The sequence below is a fragment of the Paroedura picta genome, chromosome 5, assembly GCF_049243985.1.
Source record: "Paroedura picta isolate Pp20150507F chromosome 5, Ppicta_v3.0, whole genome shotgun sequence".
In the NCBI taxonomy this organism is placed as follows: domain Eukaryota; kingdom Metazoa; phylum Chordata; class Lepidosauria; order Squamata; family Gekkonidae; genus Paroedura; species Paroedura picta.
In genome coordinates this window covers 18,077,915-18,095,904 of record NC_135373.1, presented here as the reverse complement: position 1 = coordinate 18,095,904, position 17,990 = coordinate 18,077,915, and the positions used below count along the sequence as shown (strand labels likewise).

General features: G+C 47.7%; 1 protein-coding gene across 1 annotated transcript; it reads right to left on the bottom strand.

The window, feature by feature from the left end:
- LOC143837199 (guanylate-binding protein 3-like) lies at positions 1-17,672 on the bottom strand. The gene is made up of 11 exons (XM_077336782.1): positions 17,551-17,672; positions 15,866-16,074; positions 15,023-15,150; positions 12,388-12,497; positions 10,521-10,720; positions 9,810-10,052; positions 6,817-7,097; positions 5,947-6,159; positions 3,818-3,920; positions 3,307-3,500; positions 1-1,706 (listed from the first exon to the last, which is right to left on the bottom strand). Exons 2-11 carry the CDS (start codon positions 16,053-16,055, stop codon positions 1,530-1,532), a joined length of 1,839 nt encoding a protein of 612 aa, XP_077192897.1. The 5' UTR covers positions 16,056-16,074; positions 17,551-17,672; the 3' UTR covers positions 1-1,529.
- Positions 17,673-17,990: the final 318 nt, after the last annotated feature.

The following is a 17,990-nucleotide window of genomic DNA, read 5'->3' as shown; positions in this document are numbered from 1 at the left end:
TGCAGTAAACAACAGCCTTTATTCCCACATTAAAGCATTCTCCCAGACAATCCCATTTTACACATTCTGTCATTTACAGTAGTGTGGTAGGCTTCCTAACCTCCCCAGGCAAGCCATTCCACTAAGTAGGAGTCACAACACAGAACGCTGATCTAACCCATTGGCTGAGCGGGACCTTCGGCAGAGAAATTCTGGAAATGGGTGGCACAGCGTGGTGCATACTGGGGCCAGCAGCCCTTTAAATACAAAGGTTCTAAGCCAGGAAGAATGTCCTAGGTGATCATTTCTGGAACTTGCACCCAGGAACAGTAAGCAATGGAGTGACTGCAGAACAGGTGTGATACATGTACCTTTTCTTCTTTTTGATAATAACTGAGCTGCAGCATTCTGTACCAGTTGGAGTTTCCAGGGTTGTTTGTTTAAACATTTTTATGCTACACTCCGCAAGGGCTCACGATGGCAGACGACAATTAAAAAACATTAAAATTATTGAAAACAAATTATATTAAAAACCCAGGAGCTCCCTGCCTTCTCTCCATTTGGAGAGAGGGAGAATGAAGTATTATGATGTTTCTTGTGTGGCACACAGATGCTGTCTGTGCAGGGAAGCCAGTTGTTGATGTTCTTAGGGCCTGAACCATAGGCCTGAGTCTTACAGGGTCTGTGGAATTGTTTTAAGTTCCACAGGGCCCTGATCTCACTCGGGAAAGTAACCAAGCTGGTGCCAGGGTAGAGAAAGCTCTGGCTCTAGTTGAGGTCAGTTTAGCTTCTCTGGGGCCAGGGATCTTGAGTAGATTTTGTGTCTACGTGCGTGAGTGTAGCTTCCTCTGGGTTGTCTTTGAGGACCGAACCACATACAGTGAGTGATAGTAGTCTAGCCTTGGTTACTGTGGCATGGCTCCATAGATCAGCCTGGCCAAGAAAGGGAGTCATCTTTTGAGCTATATGAAGACAGCAGAAAGCAAATTTTGCCAATGATCTAACTTGTTTCTCAGCAGTAGTGGTGTGCCCTGGTTTTCTGAGTGCGTCAGGAAGTACCAGTAGATCCCCCATCAAATGGGGGGAGCAGAGCACCTTTCAAGACTTTAGTCTTCCCAAGAAGCGTCACCTCTGTCTTATCAGAATTTCATTTCAAGCTGGTTCACCTTTAACCCCATCAGTCAAGCACCGGCTTCGGCCTACTACAGCAGCACTCAATCACAACCCCAGGTTATAATTTCCTTAAATGGGGAGGTGGTCCTAGTTTCCGCAGTAGCGGCCACTCCCTAGATTGCACCTTACAGTTACTTCCAGAGGAATTTTGCCACAACGGCACACTTTAAAAAGGCACAGATGTTATATTACATTTCAAGGCTCAAAGGCCTGTGGTTGAATCCACCCCTCCCAAAGGTCTACTGATTAGTTCGATTTCTTGCCTCCAGTCATTCCTCAACATGAACACAACATTCTAAACAAAATGGCGGGTGTGGCAGCGATGAGCAGGATAGCAAAGCGTCAAGGACCGAAGACCAGTGTCTCTTTCCACTGGATTAGCGTTTTAGCGCTCTACTAAAAATGCCCGGAAGTAGAAGTGAAGCAAAATCCAATATTCCAGCATACCAAGGCCGCTTCTTCATCTTTTCACATTGGTCTCTCAGATGGTTGATCTGTTCATTTAGCTCATTGGCGTGTTTCTGGAATCCCGCCTCCAGCAACATCTGTTGCTCCTAAGCGGGAGACAGAGAGAGCATTGGAGGTACTAGATCTCAAGCAAAAAGAGTGAAGTTTGAATGGGGCTGTGCTCAAGAGCTACCCCAGTGAAGTCCCGGAGAGGTAGCAGGAAGGGATTCTCCCCAAGAGGGGAAAGCCGTGCCACAAAGCTAACTTTCTGATCATAGGCCTTCTCACTACCTTGAGTGAGTGAGTGTGTGGGCCTAACCTCCGGAGGGGCCCTCCCTCACTGAAGGAATACCACAGCCTCTTCATCTCCATAAATAAGCTTACCAAGGGGACTGCATTACAAAGAGGACCTGTGGACTGAATCACCAACCCCACTGAAGATACGAAGTGAGTAACATTCCTGTTGTACCAGATTTTCTCAACTTTTTACCATCGAGAAACCTCTGAAACTTTCTTCAAGCCCTGAGAAACCCCAGTAGTGGCACAATTATGCAGAATACGGTTGGGAACCATAGGTGTGTACATGTCCACCTGGAACTCCTCCCCTTCCCACCCCTTCCAGGCCCATCATTGGCCACTTTGGGGGAGGGGGACATGGTCATATTTGTCATGAACCTCGATTCATGCCAGCTAAGTTTCGCTTTCTTGCAAACCTTTTGGTCTCTCACCAGCCGACCCAATCCAAGGCCGTAAAACAATAAATCTGTCTGCTAGCTTCTAGCCTCCCTTCCATTTCCCAGTGGGAGTGGTTCCGTTGCTGATGTATCAATTTTACTATAAGTGTCTTTGCGGAGACAACTCAAGTCTCAACAATGTGCCAACTGCTTAGATAAGATTCCAGGCCATCTGGTCACCTGGGAATCAACCCACCTTTGCTGCCCTCTCGCACTCCCGCCAAAATGCCTATGTGCCCCTCCCTTATGTGATGGACCCTATATCTGCCCTGGGTTTCCTATTGTACTTTGTTATTATCAAGAAGATCTTGGTTTGCCTTAGCGTTCTGTGGATGTTTAATAAAGCTCTCTTTGGATTTACAACTGGCTGTTAGATCTCGGATGTGCCTTTATCACGGACTCTGCAGGCTAGGCTCAGCCTGATTCCTGACACATATATGGTCATATCACCTGATAAATGCTTAGCAGATTTTAAAAATGTATTAAAATTAATTAACTCCCACCCATTCCAAGGCCATCAAGAAACCCAGGATGAGAAAGCCTGTAGTGTACTAACAACTTGGAAATGCTGGTGAGAGGCCAGCTAGGCCTCCCCACAATAATTTCAACAGGGCAGCAGGGCCAGCCTGTTGTCTGTTGTTTTGTCCTCAGTGACTGTCATTGCCTAGTGGTCTGGTAGAAGAAGACTGGGAAATGAATATTATTTTCTGCTCAAGTAACGTATTCACAGCATGGTAACTACTCGCCGAGGTTTCCAAGCCAAAGGGTTCGCAGAAAGACACAGAGCTATACTCTCACACGCTCCCCGTGGTCAGGAGTAACCAAACAAATACGGGATCTGGGCTTGAAACCAGGAGGAGGTGCTACCCCTACCAGCTCCCTGGAGTACGACCCATGCAAATTAGGAGACACCAGAGGTGAGCCACCTACAGAATTTTTGGCCGACAGAAACACAACCATCCATGATGCTTACCCGGAGTTTACTCTCCATCATCTTGTTCTGCTCTTCCAGCAGCTTCTCCCTGTCGCTCTCCATCTTCTCCTTCAGGTATTGAATATTTGCCTCGTGACTCCGCCTCTGATCCTCCATTTTCTGCTCCAGCTCAGCCTGCTGCTGCCTCTGGATCTCAGACTCTCGCTCTGCCGCCTCTGCCCTCGCCCTGGCATCTGGACCAGGCAGAAGAACAAACCTTTAACAGGAGTCACACAGAGTCAGATTCCAAATGGCGATTACCAGAGGTTGGCTTTGACCCACTCTGGCTATGAATACAGTCTGAGGCTTTCTCGCACTGATGTTTTGACCTAGCAAGAGAATTTCTCAGTTGGGGAATGTCGATCTGATAGCTGCTTCGGGTGCTGCCAATGGGACTTGAATGGTGAATTCCTCCTGAATGAGGGAGAGGGCCTTGGGGCATTCCTGCCCTGAATGCAACCATCTCCAATGCAGCTTCCGCTAAATCCAGCCTTTCTGCATACAACCTTACCTTCTGCTTCCTTCTCTTTCTCCGTGAGGGCTTCGTCACTTTGAAGGATGGCTCTACCCACATCCTCCTTGTCCTTGAAGAACTGCTGCAGGACAACATCTGCCTGGGTGAAGGAGAAGCAACAATCAACATGGTCTATTCACGGATGCAGGTCATAAAGCACAATTATAGGCCTCCAGGCCCGTAGTCTAACATTTTTTTATTGGGGGGGAGACAAATGAGTACATGGGTGACCACCAAGGAAAATTAACTTAAGCCTATACAGGGTGGAACATAATTATAAAAATAGTAGTATTTATCAAATTTAAAACCTAAGGCTTTTATAGCCTCACCTGTAGTACCCTCTGGATGAAGGTTGGCTCCTGACTCTGACTCTTCCTGGACCGTGAAAGGGCTCACCTTAACCAGAGCCTCTTCTGGAAATATTAGAGGCCTCAAGTAGATTTATCTGGCCTTCTGGTCCACAGAACTGACTACAGATCCCTACTGTCCTGATCTTTTTTGTAAAGGAGCCAACTAGCTATAACAATTATTGTAATCTTTGTATATTTTATATATGCTGGTTTTATTTGATGGCTGACCATTGATAATGGTGATGCTGAAATTTATCTGGTCAGTAGAGGCATTAGTTTGTCCGTATGTGTTGAAATTATCTAAATTATGCTAAAAGCCTTGAGATTTCAACTTGATAAAAATAGTGGTATTATTTTTTTATAATTGTGTTCTACCCTGTATAGGCTTAGGTTCATTTTCCTTGATGTTGAACAAAGGTTTGGGTCAGGATATTTTCTCCTTTTTGTACATGGGTGATCAGCCATGATTATTTATTTTCTCTGTTTTACTTAACATGATTTTACACACACACACACACACACACACACACACACACACACACACACACACACCTCTTGCAGGGATTTTTTTAGAACAGGATTCAGGATTCTTCAGACCTGCTAACTAGTCAATTGTATAGAGAATTCACCTCTGGAAGATTTATGAGAGGTTTCATACCTTTTTACCTCAACGCCTTCCTTTTTCACACAAGGAATTTACATTTGAAAGTTGGATAGATTTCACACCAACCCCAAGTGCTGATTGGAGGGGCTTGATGTCTGATTGATGGGCCCAGCCCCTTTTTTCATCATTATGAGTATGGATCTGATATATATAGTTTTTAATGGGAGGGGGAGTAAATCCATGCAGTCTACTACTCTATGGATTCAGGTGGTTACCCATGGTGGTCTGAAGCTACAGAACTAAGTTTTAATATGTGGTTAAACTTTGTTATTCTTAAAGGTACCACTGGACTCAAACTTTGTTCCACTGTCAGCCCTTCTCAACCAGGGTTTAATGAAACCATGAGGTTTCCTGATGGCCCTAGAAGGGTTTGCCAAATGAGTGGGAGTTAATTAATTTTAATATAGATATTTAATTTGTTAAACATTTATCAGGTGATATGAACATGTATGGTCATATCAAACTACCCCCCTCCCCAAATGGCCAATGATAGGCCTGGAGGGGATGGGGAGGGGAGGGCCCCCAAATGGGCATTACACAGCAATGCTTCTCAACCATATTCTGCACAATCACACCACTTCTGGGGTTTCTCAAAGCTTTTAGGATGTTTCATGGGTTTCTCTCCTTTCTCTAAAAATTGAGAAAGGCTGCACTAAATTATAGGTTCTTCTTAAAATTAAGAAACTGTATACGTGTTCAGATTAACACAGTGCAGAAGCGGCATTACTTCACACAGTAAAAATGTATTAAAGCAAATAGTTGTAGTATTTTGGAATAATATATATCTGGACATTACACAACTCTGTATTTTTCTTTAGTGTTGTAATGTTATTTGGAGTTCCTTTCTAATTGAGCCTTACTTATGTAAAAAGGGTTACCTAAAAAGATAGGTAACATTATTTATCCATCCATTACAAATTTGTACAATAATTGTAAATCTTAGTGGTTAGATATAGAGTAGCTAAAACGTGTGATTCAGGAGAGGGTTCCCTTCCTGGCATCCCTGTTCTGTTTTTTTTGGTAACCTTTAGCTCTTTGGCATTTCACTGATTTGGTTTGGCAGATGCCTTTCAGTTTGATCATTTTGATTTACAGCCCCCGTCTTTCCTCACCATGACTCCTTTCCCAGGTTCCTGGTGGTATTTCATTCCTACAGCCTTCAGGTCGTTGAAATAATCCGGATAGCCACCAGGGCGGGAGTAGAAGGCCTTGTTGATCCTGTCCTCCAGTTCCTCAGAGAGCTGCGTCAATAGAGCCTTGCAGCGTTTGGAGGATTCCACTTCGTTCTTATGGCAGTACGCCTCCTTCTTTTGACCCAGACTTTGCTAACAAGTATTGCAAAAAAAACATTTACAAATAAGTGTGTTTTTAGGTCAGGAGAAAGAACTTTGGGTGTGGGTGTGGCTCACAGTAATTGTAGCCCATGGACATCTGAAGAGTTTGACCACCTCTGCTTTAAAAGAAGAGTTGGTTTTCATACCCCGCTTTTCACTGCCTGGAGTCTCAAAGTGACTTACAATCTCCTCCCCTTCCTCTCCCTACAACAGGCCCCATGTGAGGTAGGTGCGACTGAGAGAGTCCTGGTGTCACTTCTCTGTAAGAGTAGCACTATCAGGGCTGTGACTGGCCCAAGGTCAGCCAGGTGGCTGCATGAGGAAGAGCAGGGAATCAACACAGCACGCCAAATTAGAAGCTGCTGCTCTTAACCACTACACCATGCTGGTTCTTTTGCCATTCACCCAGCCATCATCTGGTGGACTTTGTGGTATTCAGAAGATATACATTGAGGGTGGATGGTCTACCTTCTCCCAGAAGTCACAGATTACCAGGATGCAGGATGCAGTCAAGTGCCAAGGGAGCTCCTAGCACCCTTGTTCACATCCCCATGAGGAAATGTTACAGCTGGGACTTGAAGGTGTATGTTAGGAAAATGAACAGAGGCAAGAATACACGTAGTGGTGGAAATTCCATAGACATCCTACCATCAGCTCAACTTGGAACTGCTGCTGGTCATCCTTGAAGGCACGGGCCATGAAGACCTGTAGGGCCTCATCTTCACATTTTGCATGGATCCCCAAGAGCTCCTGCAGAGTCTCCGTGGGCAGCTGCAGCTTCTGGTCCATCAGCTCCACGTAGCGGCTGGTGGCTTCGAGCACGGCGGCCGAATTTTCAATCTGAGCCAGAGCCAGCACTACGTTCTCCATGCAGGGCACGCCCCCACTGCGGATCGTGTCCACATAGGTCTCCACCAAGTTTGCTAGTACTGCCAAGAAAATAAAGATGGTTGTGGCGTCAGCCATATAGGAGTATATTTAGCTGCTTTGGCTCATGGTGGCCCACAGGAGGTTGTACTTTCACTGGAGCGTGTCCAGAGGAGGGCAACAAAGATGGTGAGGGGTTTGGAGGCCAAGACGTATGAAAAAAGGTTGGGGGAGCTTGGTCTGTTTAGCCTGGAGAGGAGACGACTGAGAGGGGATCTGATAACTATCTTCAATTATTTAAAAGGGTGCCATGTAGAGAGGATGGAGCAGAGTTGTTCTCTCTTGCCCCAGAGGGACGGACCAGAACCAATGGGATGAAATTAAGTCAAAAGAAATTCCGTCTTCCGTCGGTTTTTGGGCTGCGGACCGCAGGTTGGGGACCACTGGACTAGATGACCCATGAGGTCCTTTCCAATTCTATGATGCTGTGATTCCGTGTAAGAATTCCCAAGGAAAATATAGCAGAGTGGGCCTTGAGAAGTTGGGGAACAAGTGCTGGATCTCTGCTCCACTGTGCCTGGTCAGGTCACTGAGGAGGATCTGGGACAAGTTGTGATCTACACTCAAGGAGGCTCATAGCCTTTATTTGGAGTGGGGAGCAAGAGACAGAAAAAGAAGTCCTAGAGAGAGATATACCGGACATAATAAAACTTGATCCCATGCTGTAGGTTGAGGTTCAAGGCGGAACTTATGAACAGAAAGACTGAAAGCTTTTTAAGGAACATCCATGAGCTATCATGGGCAGTTGCAAACCAACTGATGGAATACCTGGAAGAAGCTTTGGTCCTAGACCCATCCCAGTCAGGTTTCTGGCCTGGCCATGGGGTAGAGACAGGGCTAGTCGCCCTGACGGACAACCTCCATTGCCAGTTGGACCGAGGCGGGTCGGCACTGCTGATATTACTAGACCGCTCACAGCGTTCGGACACAGTCGATCATGAGCTTCTAGCTCACCGCCTCATCGATGCCGGAATACAAGGGACAGCCCTTCAATGGCTGATCTCCTTCCTCCAGAATCGCGGACAGAGGGTTGCAATAGGAGAGAAAACATCAGATCGCTGGCAACTTACTTGTGGAGTCCCACAAGTAGTGGTCCTCTCTCCTATCCTATTCACCATCTTCACGCGCCCTCTCACACAACTGGTATGGAAGTTTGGGCTGAGTTGCCATCAATATGCAGATGACACCCAGCTCTTCCTCCTGATGGATGGGCACCCTGACTCTCCCCGAGAAGCATTAGCCAGCTACCTGGAAGCAGTGACAAGATGGCTCAGAGTCTTCTGAAGCTCAGTCCTTCAAAGACGGAGGTCCTGTGGCTGGGTAGGAAGGGCCCATGCGAGGAAGCGTGTTTGCCTGCCCTGGATGGTGTGCAGCTCTCTATGGCTCACTCCGCCAGGAATCTAGGCGTGATTCTGGACACTTCCCTCACAATGGAAGCCCAGATCACAAAGGTAGTGGGGCTGGCATTCTACCATCTCCACCAAGCCAAGCCACTAGCGCCCTACCTGGCCCCGGAACACCTAGCCACAGTGATCCATGCGACGGTCACCTCTAGACTGGACTTTTGTAACTCGCTCTACACAGGCCTGCCCTTAGCCTTGACCCGGAAACTACAGCTGGTTCAAAATGCAGCAGCCAGGATCCTAACTGCAACAACGTGGAGGTCCCACATCCGGCCCATTCTCCACCAATTGCAATGGCTACCAGATGACTTCCAGATCAGACTAAAGGTTCTGGTAATTACCTTCAAGGCCATACACGGTCAGGGCCCAGTGTACCTGAGAGATTGCATCCCCGCCTATGCCCCCAAAAGAGCTCTGCGCTCCACCGCCACCAACCAGCTAAGGATCCCTGGCCCTAAAGAAGTCCGCCTGGTCTCAACCAGGGCCAGAGCATTCTCTGTTCTGGCCCCCACCTGGTGGAACGAGCTCCCGGAGGAGATCAGGGCCCTGACGGAGCTTAAACAGTTCCGCAGGGCCTGCAAAAAGGAGCTCTTCCGCCAGGCATTTGGTTGAGACCAGACGCAATCAACAGCGACTGAAGCACCCCTGTTCCCCTCCCTGCCCCCCCCCCTCAGAATGCCACCAATATGCTCTGGACCTGTTTGCATTGTTGCACTGTTGTATTGTTTATATTGTTTATAGTGTTATATTGTTATATGGTTACAACTATTAGTTATTATTATTGTAAGATTATTCACATGTTTATAGACTGTTTTATGTATAGTTCTTTGTTCTTATGTAAATCGCCCTGAGCCTCCAGGGAGGGCGGTATATAAATGAATGAATGAATGAATGAATGAATGAATGAATGAATGAATGAATGAATGAATGAATGAATGAATGAATGAATGAATGAATGAATGAATGAATGAATGAATGAATAACCCAGGGAGAAGAGGAGAAAGAGGAAGAAGAAGAGTTGGGTTTTATACTCTGCTTTTCACTATCCAAAGGAATCCCAAAGTGGCTTACAATTGCCTTCTCTTCCTCTCCCCACAACATTCACCCTGTGAGGTAGGCAGGGCTGAGAGTGCTCTGATGGGACTGCTCCATCAGAACAGCACTATCAGTGCTGTAATGAGCCCAAGGTCACCCAGCTGGCTGCCTGTGGAGAAGCGAGGAATCAAACCCAGCTCGCCAGACTGGAAGCCACTGCTCTTAACTCCCACACCAAGCCGGCTCTCTATTGAACTACTGAGCTAAAGGACTTACATCGCCCATTGACAACGTGCCCTCCTGGGATGGTCTTTGGCTTGGATGTCTTATAGACGTGGCGGCAGAACTGGATCGCTTGCTCCACAAATTCGGCTTCCAGCTCACTCTCCTCCATCTCCTCCAGCCGGTGGAGGTTCTTTCGATTGGTGGGGCGGTCAAAGATGAAACATTTTCGGGTGGGGAAGAACAGCCGGATGCATTCGCGGGGCAGGTTGAAGAGCTGAACCTCACGAGAAATGCCTAGAGGGAATAAGAGGGGGATCAGGAGGTGGAGAGTCTGGGACCACATCTACTAGCATGAAGACTTTTTAACTCAGCAAGAGGAAGGGAATCAGTTGAAGATCTGTGATTCACCCACAAATGAGATGAATGCCGTCAGAAAGATTTGTTGCTAATATTTTATACCTAATTTTGCACCCTAATTACACCTAATTTTGCACAAAATTTGCCTAATTTTGCACTCTACTTCTTTTAGTGTGACCATACTTTCTTACATTTATTGGATTTCAATTTTCTATTGCTGCGGTCCATTGCCTTCGAACGTCTGCTGCCAGACAGAACAGTATCAAAGTGTTAAAATCCACAAAGAAATACCTTATTGCTACTACGGCTGCTCCTCCCCTCCCTCTTTTTCTTGGGGTTAAGCAGCTAGAAGACCAGATTTGGCGAATGCTATACTAGTCTCCAGCACACATTTGTGGTCAGTACCTTTCCTTAACTTCAAGGCATTTTCGAGGTATTGGTCCTCAGTGCAGGGCTGCCCATTCAGCTCCAGCTGCAGAGAGAAATCTCTCACTGCCCAGATGAACGTTGGGAAGAAGCGGACGTACTCAGCAGAATCTTCCAGCTCTGCCTCCTCCTCAGACGAAGATTTGGCTTTGATGCGCTCAGTCAGTTCTGTCACGTAACTGTTGGTCTGGCTTAGGAAAATCTCAACAAGAGCAGCTGTCTTTTGTTTTTTTCTATAAATATTTGCACATTATTGCCAGATAAATATATGAAATTGGAACCCAGCACAGCTTGCCTACATATTTTCTCCATTAACTCATTAACATGTTTGTGTGTGTCAGGAGGCAGGGAGAATACAACCTTGGGCTCCACAAGAATTGCCCCAAAGACCCTTCCTGACAGTATAAAACAGTGGTCCCCAACCTTTCTGAGGCTGGGGACCGGCGGGGCAACTGCCCCGCCCGCACATTGCGCATGCGCAGGCTGTGCCCACGCATGCGCCATGCGCAGCCAAAATCGCACATGCGCGCATGCTCAAAAGTGCAGCTCATGCACGATTTCTCCCGCGCATGCGCAGTGCGCAGCACGGCCCTGATTCCCTCTCCCCGCCCTCCCGCAGTAAGAAGCTTCCCGGGCCGCAAGCTTGTGGCCTGGGAAGTTTTTTACTGTGGGGGGGCGGGGAGAGGGAGCCGGGGCCCTGCGCCATGGCCTTCACGGCCCGGCACCGGCCCACGGGCCACAGGTTCGGGATCACTGGTATAAAAGACGGGATATTTTCCCCCTTCAAACATCTTTAAAAGATTCACAGAATTACTGCAAGTTTCCTTTCAGCTTGTCTCCTTCCCATCTCTACAATGGACCTCGGGTCTTCCTAAATGGAATACCTTTATGGAAATTCATGTTTCACTACAGTAGCTGAGACCCAAGTTGAACAGGGTTCCCATCCCCTTAAGAGCCCTGAGGCAACAGCGATGGCAAAACTGAGCCCCTGCCAAATATTTTCCTGATGCATAGTAAGGTACAGAAGAATGAACTTTGAGTCCAGCAGCATCTTTAAGACCAACAAAGTTGAATTCAAGTTATAAGCATTCATGTTCGCGCGCACTTCTTGCCTAAAAGTATAATCTTCGGAACACTGAAATCAATTTTCGACATTCCCTTTCAAAAGAAAATCTTTCAAAACTGGAAGAATAGTTGGTTTTTATGCCCTGCTTTTCCCTGCCTGGAGGCGTCTCAAAGCAGCTTCTAATTGCCTTCCCTTCCTCTCTCCACAACAGACACCACCCTGTAAGGTAGATGGGGCTGAGAGAGTTCTGACAGGACTGCTCAGTCAGAACAGCACCATCAGGGCTGTGATGAGCCCAAGGTCACCCAGTCAGCTGCATGTGGAGGAACAGGGAATCAAGCCCTGCTCGCCAGATTAAAAGCTGCCACTCTTAACCACCACAGAACACTGGCTAGGTCAGGGGTAGTCAAACTGCGGCCCTCCAGATGTCCATGGACTACAATTCCCAGGAGCCCCTGCCAGCGTTCGCTGACAGGGGCTCCTGGGAATTGTAGTCCATGGACATCTGGAGGGCCGCAGTTTGACTACCCCTGGGCTAGGTAGTAATGTAAGTGATTTCTCACATAACAGTAGTTCTCAGGTACAAAACAAACTAGCAACAAGCATTAAGGAATCCCAAGAGTAAACTCTATCAGTTATTGCAGTCGGGTTTATGGCCTGTCTACTGCTGCTGTCTATAAATGGTAATCCTACACAGCTAAATAGTCTGGACTGACTTTGAACACAAGAGACTCCTGGGAAGCAACATAAGAAGCAACATATCAGCCTTCAGAAGGATACTGGAGCTGGTCCATAGCGTGTTGGTCAATGGTGCCTATGCTATTGTAAACCAGGGTGCTACTGAGGAGGACGGCCAGAGCAAAGATCCAGGAGTCATTCTGGGCATCCCCCTAATAACAAACAAATGGAAAATATTTAAGTTTACAATTTTTATTCAGGATTATGGAAGGATGGGTCCAAAAGAGGAAGTGACAGACCACTACTGTCACCTACAGGTCCCAAATCATAAATAAGCCACAGCCCAACTTAGAGAACAGAACTTCCCTCTCTGTGGGCTAAGGTTGTCAACCTCCAGGTAAGACCTGGATATCTCCTGGAATTACAACTAATTAGTGAAATAGAGCAGATGACAGAGATCAGAAGAAAACAGCCACGTTGGAGGGTAGATTCTGTGTTGGAAGGTAGACTCCCTCCCCCCTGCAAATTCCACCCACCCCCTTCCACCTTTACATCCAAATCTCCAAGAATTTCTCAACCTGGAGTTGGCAATCCTACCCAGAACTCTAGTAATATTCCTTCATTTTGCTACCAGATGGCTCCTAAACCATGTTTCTTGTCTCTCACAAAGGATATCCTAGGAGAGATTTGAGGCTAGAAAACAGATTGTGCAACAATCCCAAACCTGAATTCTATCCCTGACGCATAACCTCGTTTCAGCCATGTGTTCCCATTGTCTACGACAGCCCCAGGGGTGGCCAAACAGCGGCTCTCCAGATGTCTATGGACTACAATTCCCATGAGCCCCCACCAGGTGGGAGCCACCCCTGGCTAGAATATTACATAGCCTTTTAAAATAACTCCTCACACCATTTACCTTTCTACTGTGTGGAAGGAAGGAAATAAAATTTATTGTCATTTGATCCCTATAAATAATCCTTATGTAAGGAGCTGTAAAACTGTATAACCAACTGTAAAAATTAGTAAAATTAAAATATCATGAATTAGTACAGAATTGTTATACATGAATATTAAGAACAAATATCAAAAATCTGTAACAAATAAAATGGGACAGGGGTGGTGGGAGGAGTTGGTAACCATCACATATCTGATTGGCCATCTGTCCAACGAACAGCCAATCGGGTACGCTGTCTCACACATGGCCGCATCCCCCTCCAGTCCCAGCCCACTCTACTTGACTGACTGCAAGAGGCAGCCAATGAGCACGAGCTGGGAGGGAGGGACCACACTCGGCAACCAGAGCCTGGAAGGGAAGGGGGTGAGCCCTAGCCTCACTGGGACATGGTTGTGTGGGAAAGGCTGTGACCCCCACCAGCTTTGAAGAAGAAGAAGAGTTGGTTCTTATATGCCGCTTTTCCCTACCCAAAGGAGGCTCAAAGTGGCTTACAGTCGCCTTCCCTTTCCTCTCCCCACAACAGACACCCTGTGGGGTGGGTGAGGCTGAGAGAGCGCTGATATCACTGCTTGGTCAGAACAGTTTTATCAGTGCTGTGGGGAGCCCAAGGTCACCCAGCTGGTTGCATGTGGGGGAGCACAGTATCGAACATGGCACGCCAGATTAGAAGTCCACGCTCCTAACCACTACACCAAACGGGCTTTCCTCTGCCTCTGCGAGCCTGCCTGGGTTGCAGGGGGGAGGAAAGGAATGAGTCCCTGTCAGCACCCCCCCCCCTCCAAAATAAAGGCCTACCGTGGCCATTCCAGGCCTCTGCAGGCATTTTTGGGGCAGCGGGGAAGGAAGGAGTGAGTCCCCGCCATGTTCCCCCCCCCCGGCAATCTGGACAGGCTAGCCAAGGCCTGGAGAGACCGCAGCAGGCCTTTTCAGGGTGTGGCAGAGAGAAGGATGGAGTCCCAACCAGCACTCTCCCCTGACCCAAAAAGGCCCACTGCAGCCACTCCAGGCCTCAGCTGGCCTTTTCGGACCAGATGTATGTGTATGTGTGGTTTCTTTTACAACAGCCTTTTCTGTTAGTAATAATACTATTTACCATAAAAATATGAGTGCAATATGGAGGTGAAAATAAAATTTTATCTGCAGAAACAGAAGATCAGATTGTTCACTCCAATGATCACAACCAAGTAATATTTACCTTTGCTATCCTTCACACTCTTGCTAGTCTTATTCTAGTAGAAATATAAATAAACTTCCCTATTATAAAAGAAGTGGTTGGAGTTTTATGCCTTAACTAAAATTTAACTGTGTTGCTATTATATGAGGATAAAGATAAAGATGAGTGTTTAGTATAATGTGACAGGGGGAATTAGACTATCCCTGTTGCTATAAAATGGGCAAGATAAAAGTATGTGTATTTCAGGGCTGAGTGTATATTTCTGTTGCCTTGAGGTTTCATTTAATGGATACTGCAGATCTACTATCACATAGGCTTATGCAGCAATAAATCTTTTGGCCTCTAAGACGCCCAGGAGTTCCTTTTGTCGGAGAGTGACTAACCAGGTCCAAGAAATCTCTCTGAAGGGCAAAGTTCACAGCTTCATGAAGAAACTGTGGGTGTGGCTATAAAAGCACCAGCTTTTCACGGGTACAGCAGCCAGTCATGAAACAATTATATAGAAGTTTTTTTCTAATTGATTATTCTCCTGTTGATGGGGCTCCTGCACCTAACACCAGAAATTCAACACACACATCCCCCCACCCATCCAGAGATGTCCAAATCACCTTTTCCACATCACCAAGCCCCTCTGTATCCAGAAGCACCAGGGTCTGGTCCGGTCTGCCAGGGTAGGGAACACACCACATCCAGATTCCCTTGGTGTTGGCTTGCACCGTGGAGCCCAGAGGGAAACCTAGGTACAGATTTCACATTTTAGAAACAAAGAAACTGACAGAAATGTGTAGATTGGAACCGGCTGTGCTGGTGCAATCAAGAGAGCCTCCCTTGGTTTTTAGAGGGGCTCCTCTGTTTATTTAGCTTACACGTTTGTTTAAAATATTTCTATGTTGCCTTTCAACCCAAATGCAGACCATTTAGGAGTCTGCAACAAGCAGAAATTCAAAGGGTTCAGTTTTCCAAGTACTGAAACTACTTCCTGGGCTGTTGAAGAAGACACAGAGACACTTAAAAAAAAAAAAGCTTGTTTCATTAAATATGTAGAAAATGCAGAACACCCTTTTTCAACCTTTTGATCATGGAGGAGCCCCTGCAATAATCCTTCAGGCTTCGAGGAACCCCAGAAGTGACATCAGCAGGCCATGCTGTCATGCCACGCCCCCAGAAGTGACATCACCATCTGTGTTAACAGGCAGGCTCAAGGACGACTGAGGGGGTAGAGATGAGAGTTGGTTTAACCCAGGAGTAAGGATACAGGCTCTGCCCCCTTCCCAGGCACAAAACCCACAAGAGAACAACAGAAGTGGCCAGTTCCCTAGATTGTGGCTGAGTCCATTAAGGCAGGAGGGGAAAGGCTATGGAACCCCTCCAGAGGTCCTGCTGAATTCCTGATGTTTCTTGTTGTAAAAGACAGCACAAACAGAATTATAGACTGTGTCTTTCTCTCTCACCTGACTTCTTGCCAGCTAGCTTGTTCATGAGGTAGGACTTGCCCGTTCGGTACAGCCCCACAATGGCCACCACCACCACCGGCTGATGGATTCCCGAGAGCAGCTGAAGGGCTTCTTGATGGACAACCAACTTCCTGTCCTTGTTCTCGATAAGGCACACGGGATTCGGCATGTGGATTTTGGAGGCCATAGCTCACAGCCTGGATGATCTGTCATCGGGCAGGAGAAAAGAGGAACAGCAGCCCTTACCAAGCGGGTACGTTTCACATGCCTGTCTTCTTAACTAGAATGTGGGAGGACATCCTACAATTTTATATCCACAAGAACATTAAATATTTAACACATCATTCGTTTTTGTATCTTCCCATCTCCAGGGATGGATTTGTTTGGAGATGGCATAATAACAACAACAACAACAACAACCTTTATTGGCATAACAATAAGAGGCAAGTACAGCCAAGGAGAGTAAAATGGAGAGGGCATATTTGGTGGTCGCTAGTCAGTTATGCTGGCAAGGAGCATGGTGTAAGCCGTTCTGCGTCCCCAATGGGGAGAAAGACATGGTATCCGGGGGCAGCCAACCTGTGGCTCTCCAGACATCAATGGACTACAATTCCCATGAGCCAGCATGGCCAATTGTCAGGGGCTCGTAGAAATTGTAGTCGATATACATCTGGAGAACCCCAGCTACTCTTGGACTAAAATGTCCATGAGCTCGTAGGTATTTATTTGCTTAGTTGGTTTGCTTATAACAGGGGTGGCCAAACTGTGGTTCTCCAAATATCCACAGACTACAGTTTCCATGAGCCCTGAAATCGTAGTCCACGGATATCTGGTGAGACACAGTTTGGCCACCCCTGGTATAAGCAAACCAACTCAGGGGCGGGCAAACTGAGGCCCTCCAGATGTCCGTGGACTACAATTCCCATGAGCCCCTGCCAGAGGATGCTGGCAGGGGCTCATGGGAATTGTAGTCCACGGACATCTGGAGGGCCACAGTTTGCCCACCCCTGAACTAAGCAAATAAATCCCTTTCCTGTTCAGCCCTACCAAAAGCAGAAGCCACCTCAACAAAATCAGCGGGGCCAGAAGGTGTGCCGTTACACCCTGATGTCTCTAAGCCTTTCATGGTGGGCAAACTGAGGCTCTCCAGAAGCCCCATGTCTTCCATGGACATGCCAGCCCATGTCTTCCATGGACATCAGGAGAGCCTCAGTTTGGCCACCTATTCAGGGGTAGTCAAACTGCGTCCCTCCAGGTGTCCATGGACTACAATTCCCATGAGCCCCTGCCAGCGTTCGCTGGCAGGGGCTCATGGGAATTGTAGTCCATGGACATCTGGAGGGACCCATCAGGGTGTTACTCTGTCGAAGACGGCAATATAGGCACCTCACTGGAGCCGAGGTCCCGATCCGACTGAGGCCCCTGCGCACCTGTTCCCGGAGCGGCGGGGGGGGGGGGGAGAGAATAACCGCGAGCTCCAATCAAGGGCGATCCGCCTCCGAAGTCAGGCTCACGGATTTCCATCGCGCTTGCTCCCGAGGAAGCGCGCTGCGTTTGGTGCCTAGCTTCTCCCTGTCGGCTTAAGCGCAGCTTCCGTGGCTGTCGAGGGAAAGGGATCGGGGCACTGGTGGTGTGGCTTTCCCCCCAAAAAACACTCCCCAAGAGCCAGCCCCAAGTCTTACCTTCTCTCTGCGGTGGAGATCTCGCAGCCTTTGTTTCCTTTTTCCCCCCTTCGCGGCGTTTAAAGGCAAGAAAATGGAAACCGAAAGCCCTCCCTCCCCGTCACTGGCCAAAGGCCGGGAGTTTCCCAGAGGTCAGGGCGCGGCAATGCGAGGGGGTTTCTTGTCCGGTTGCCAACTCTCGGGTGGGAATCACCTGCAGATTGGGGGAAGGAGCGTGAGGAGAGCAGGGTGGGGGGGAGGGGAGGGGCTTCAATGGGGTATCATTATAAAAATGCATTTGGGGGCAGGGATGGCTATTTAACCAATATCCTTTTCTGACTTAGGAGAATGAATCTGGTAGCTTTTAGACTCCACAGAATCACAGGCAGAGGAAAAGGGGAAGTTCTGTTCAGAGGCAGCGTTGGGGGGCTGGTTAAGCTCCGCCTGTTTTTCACTTGGGC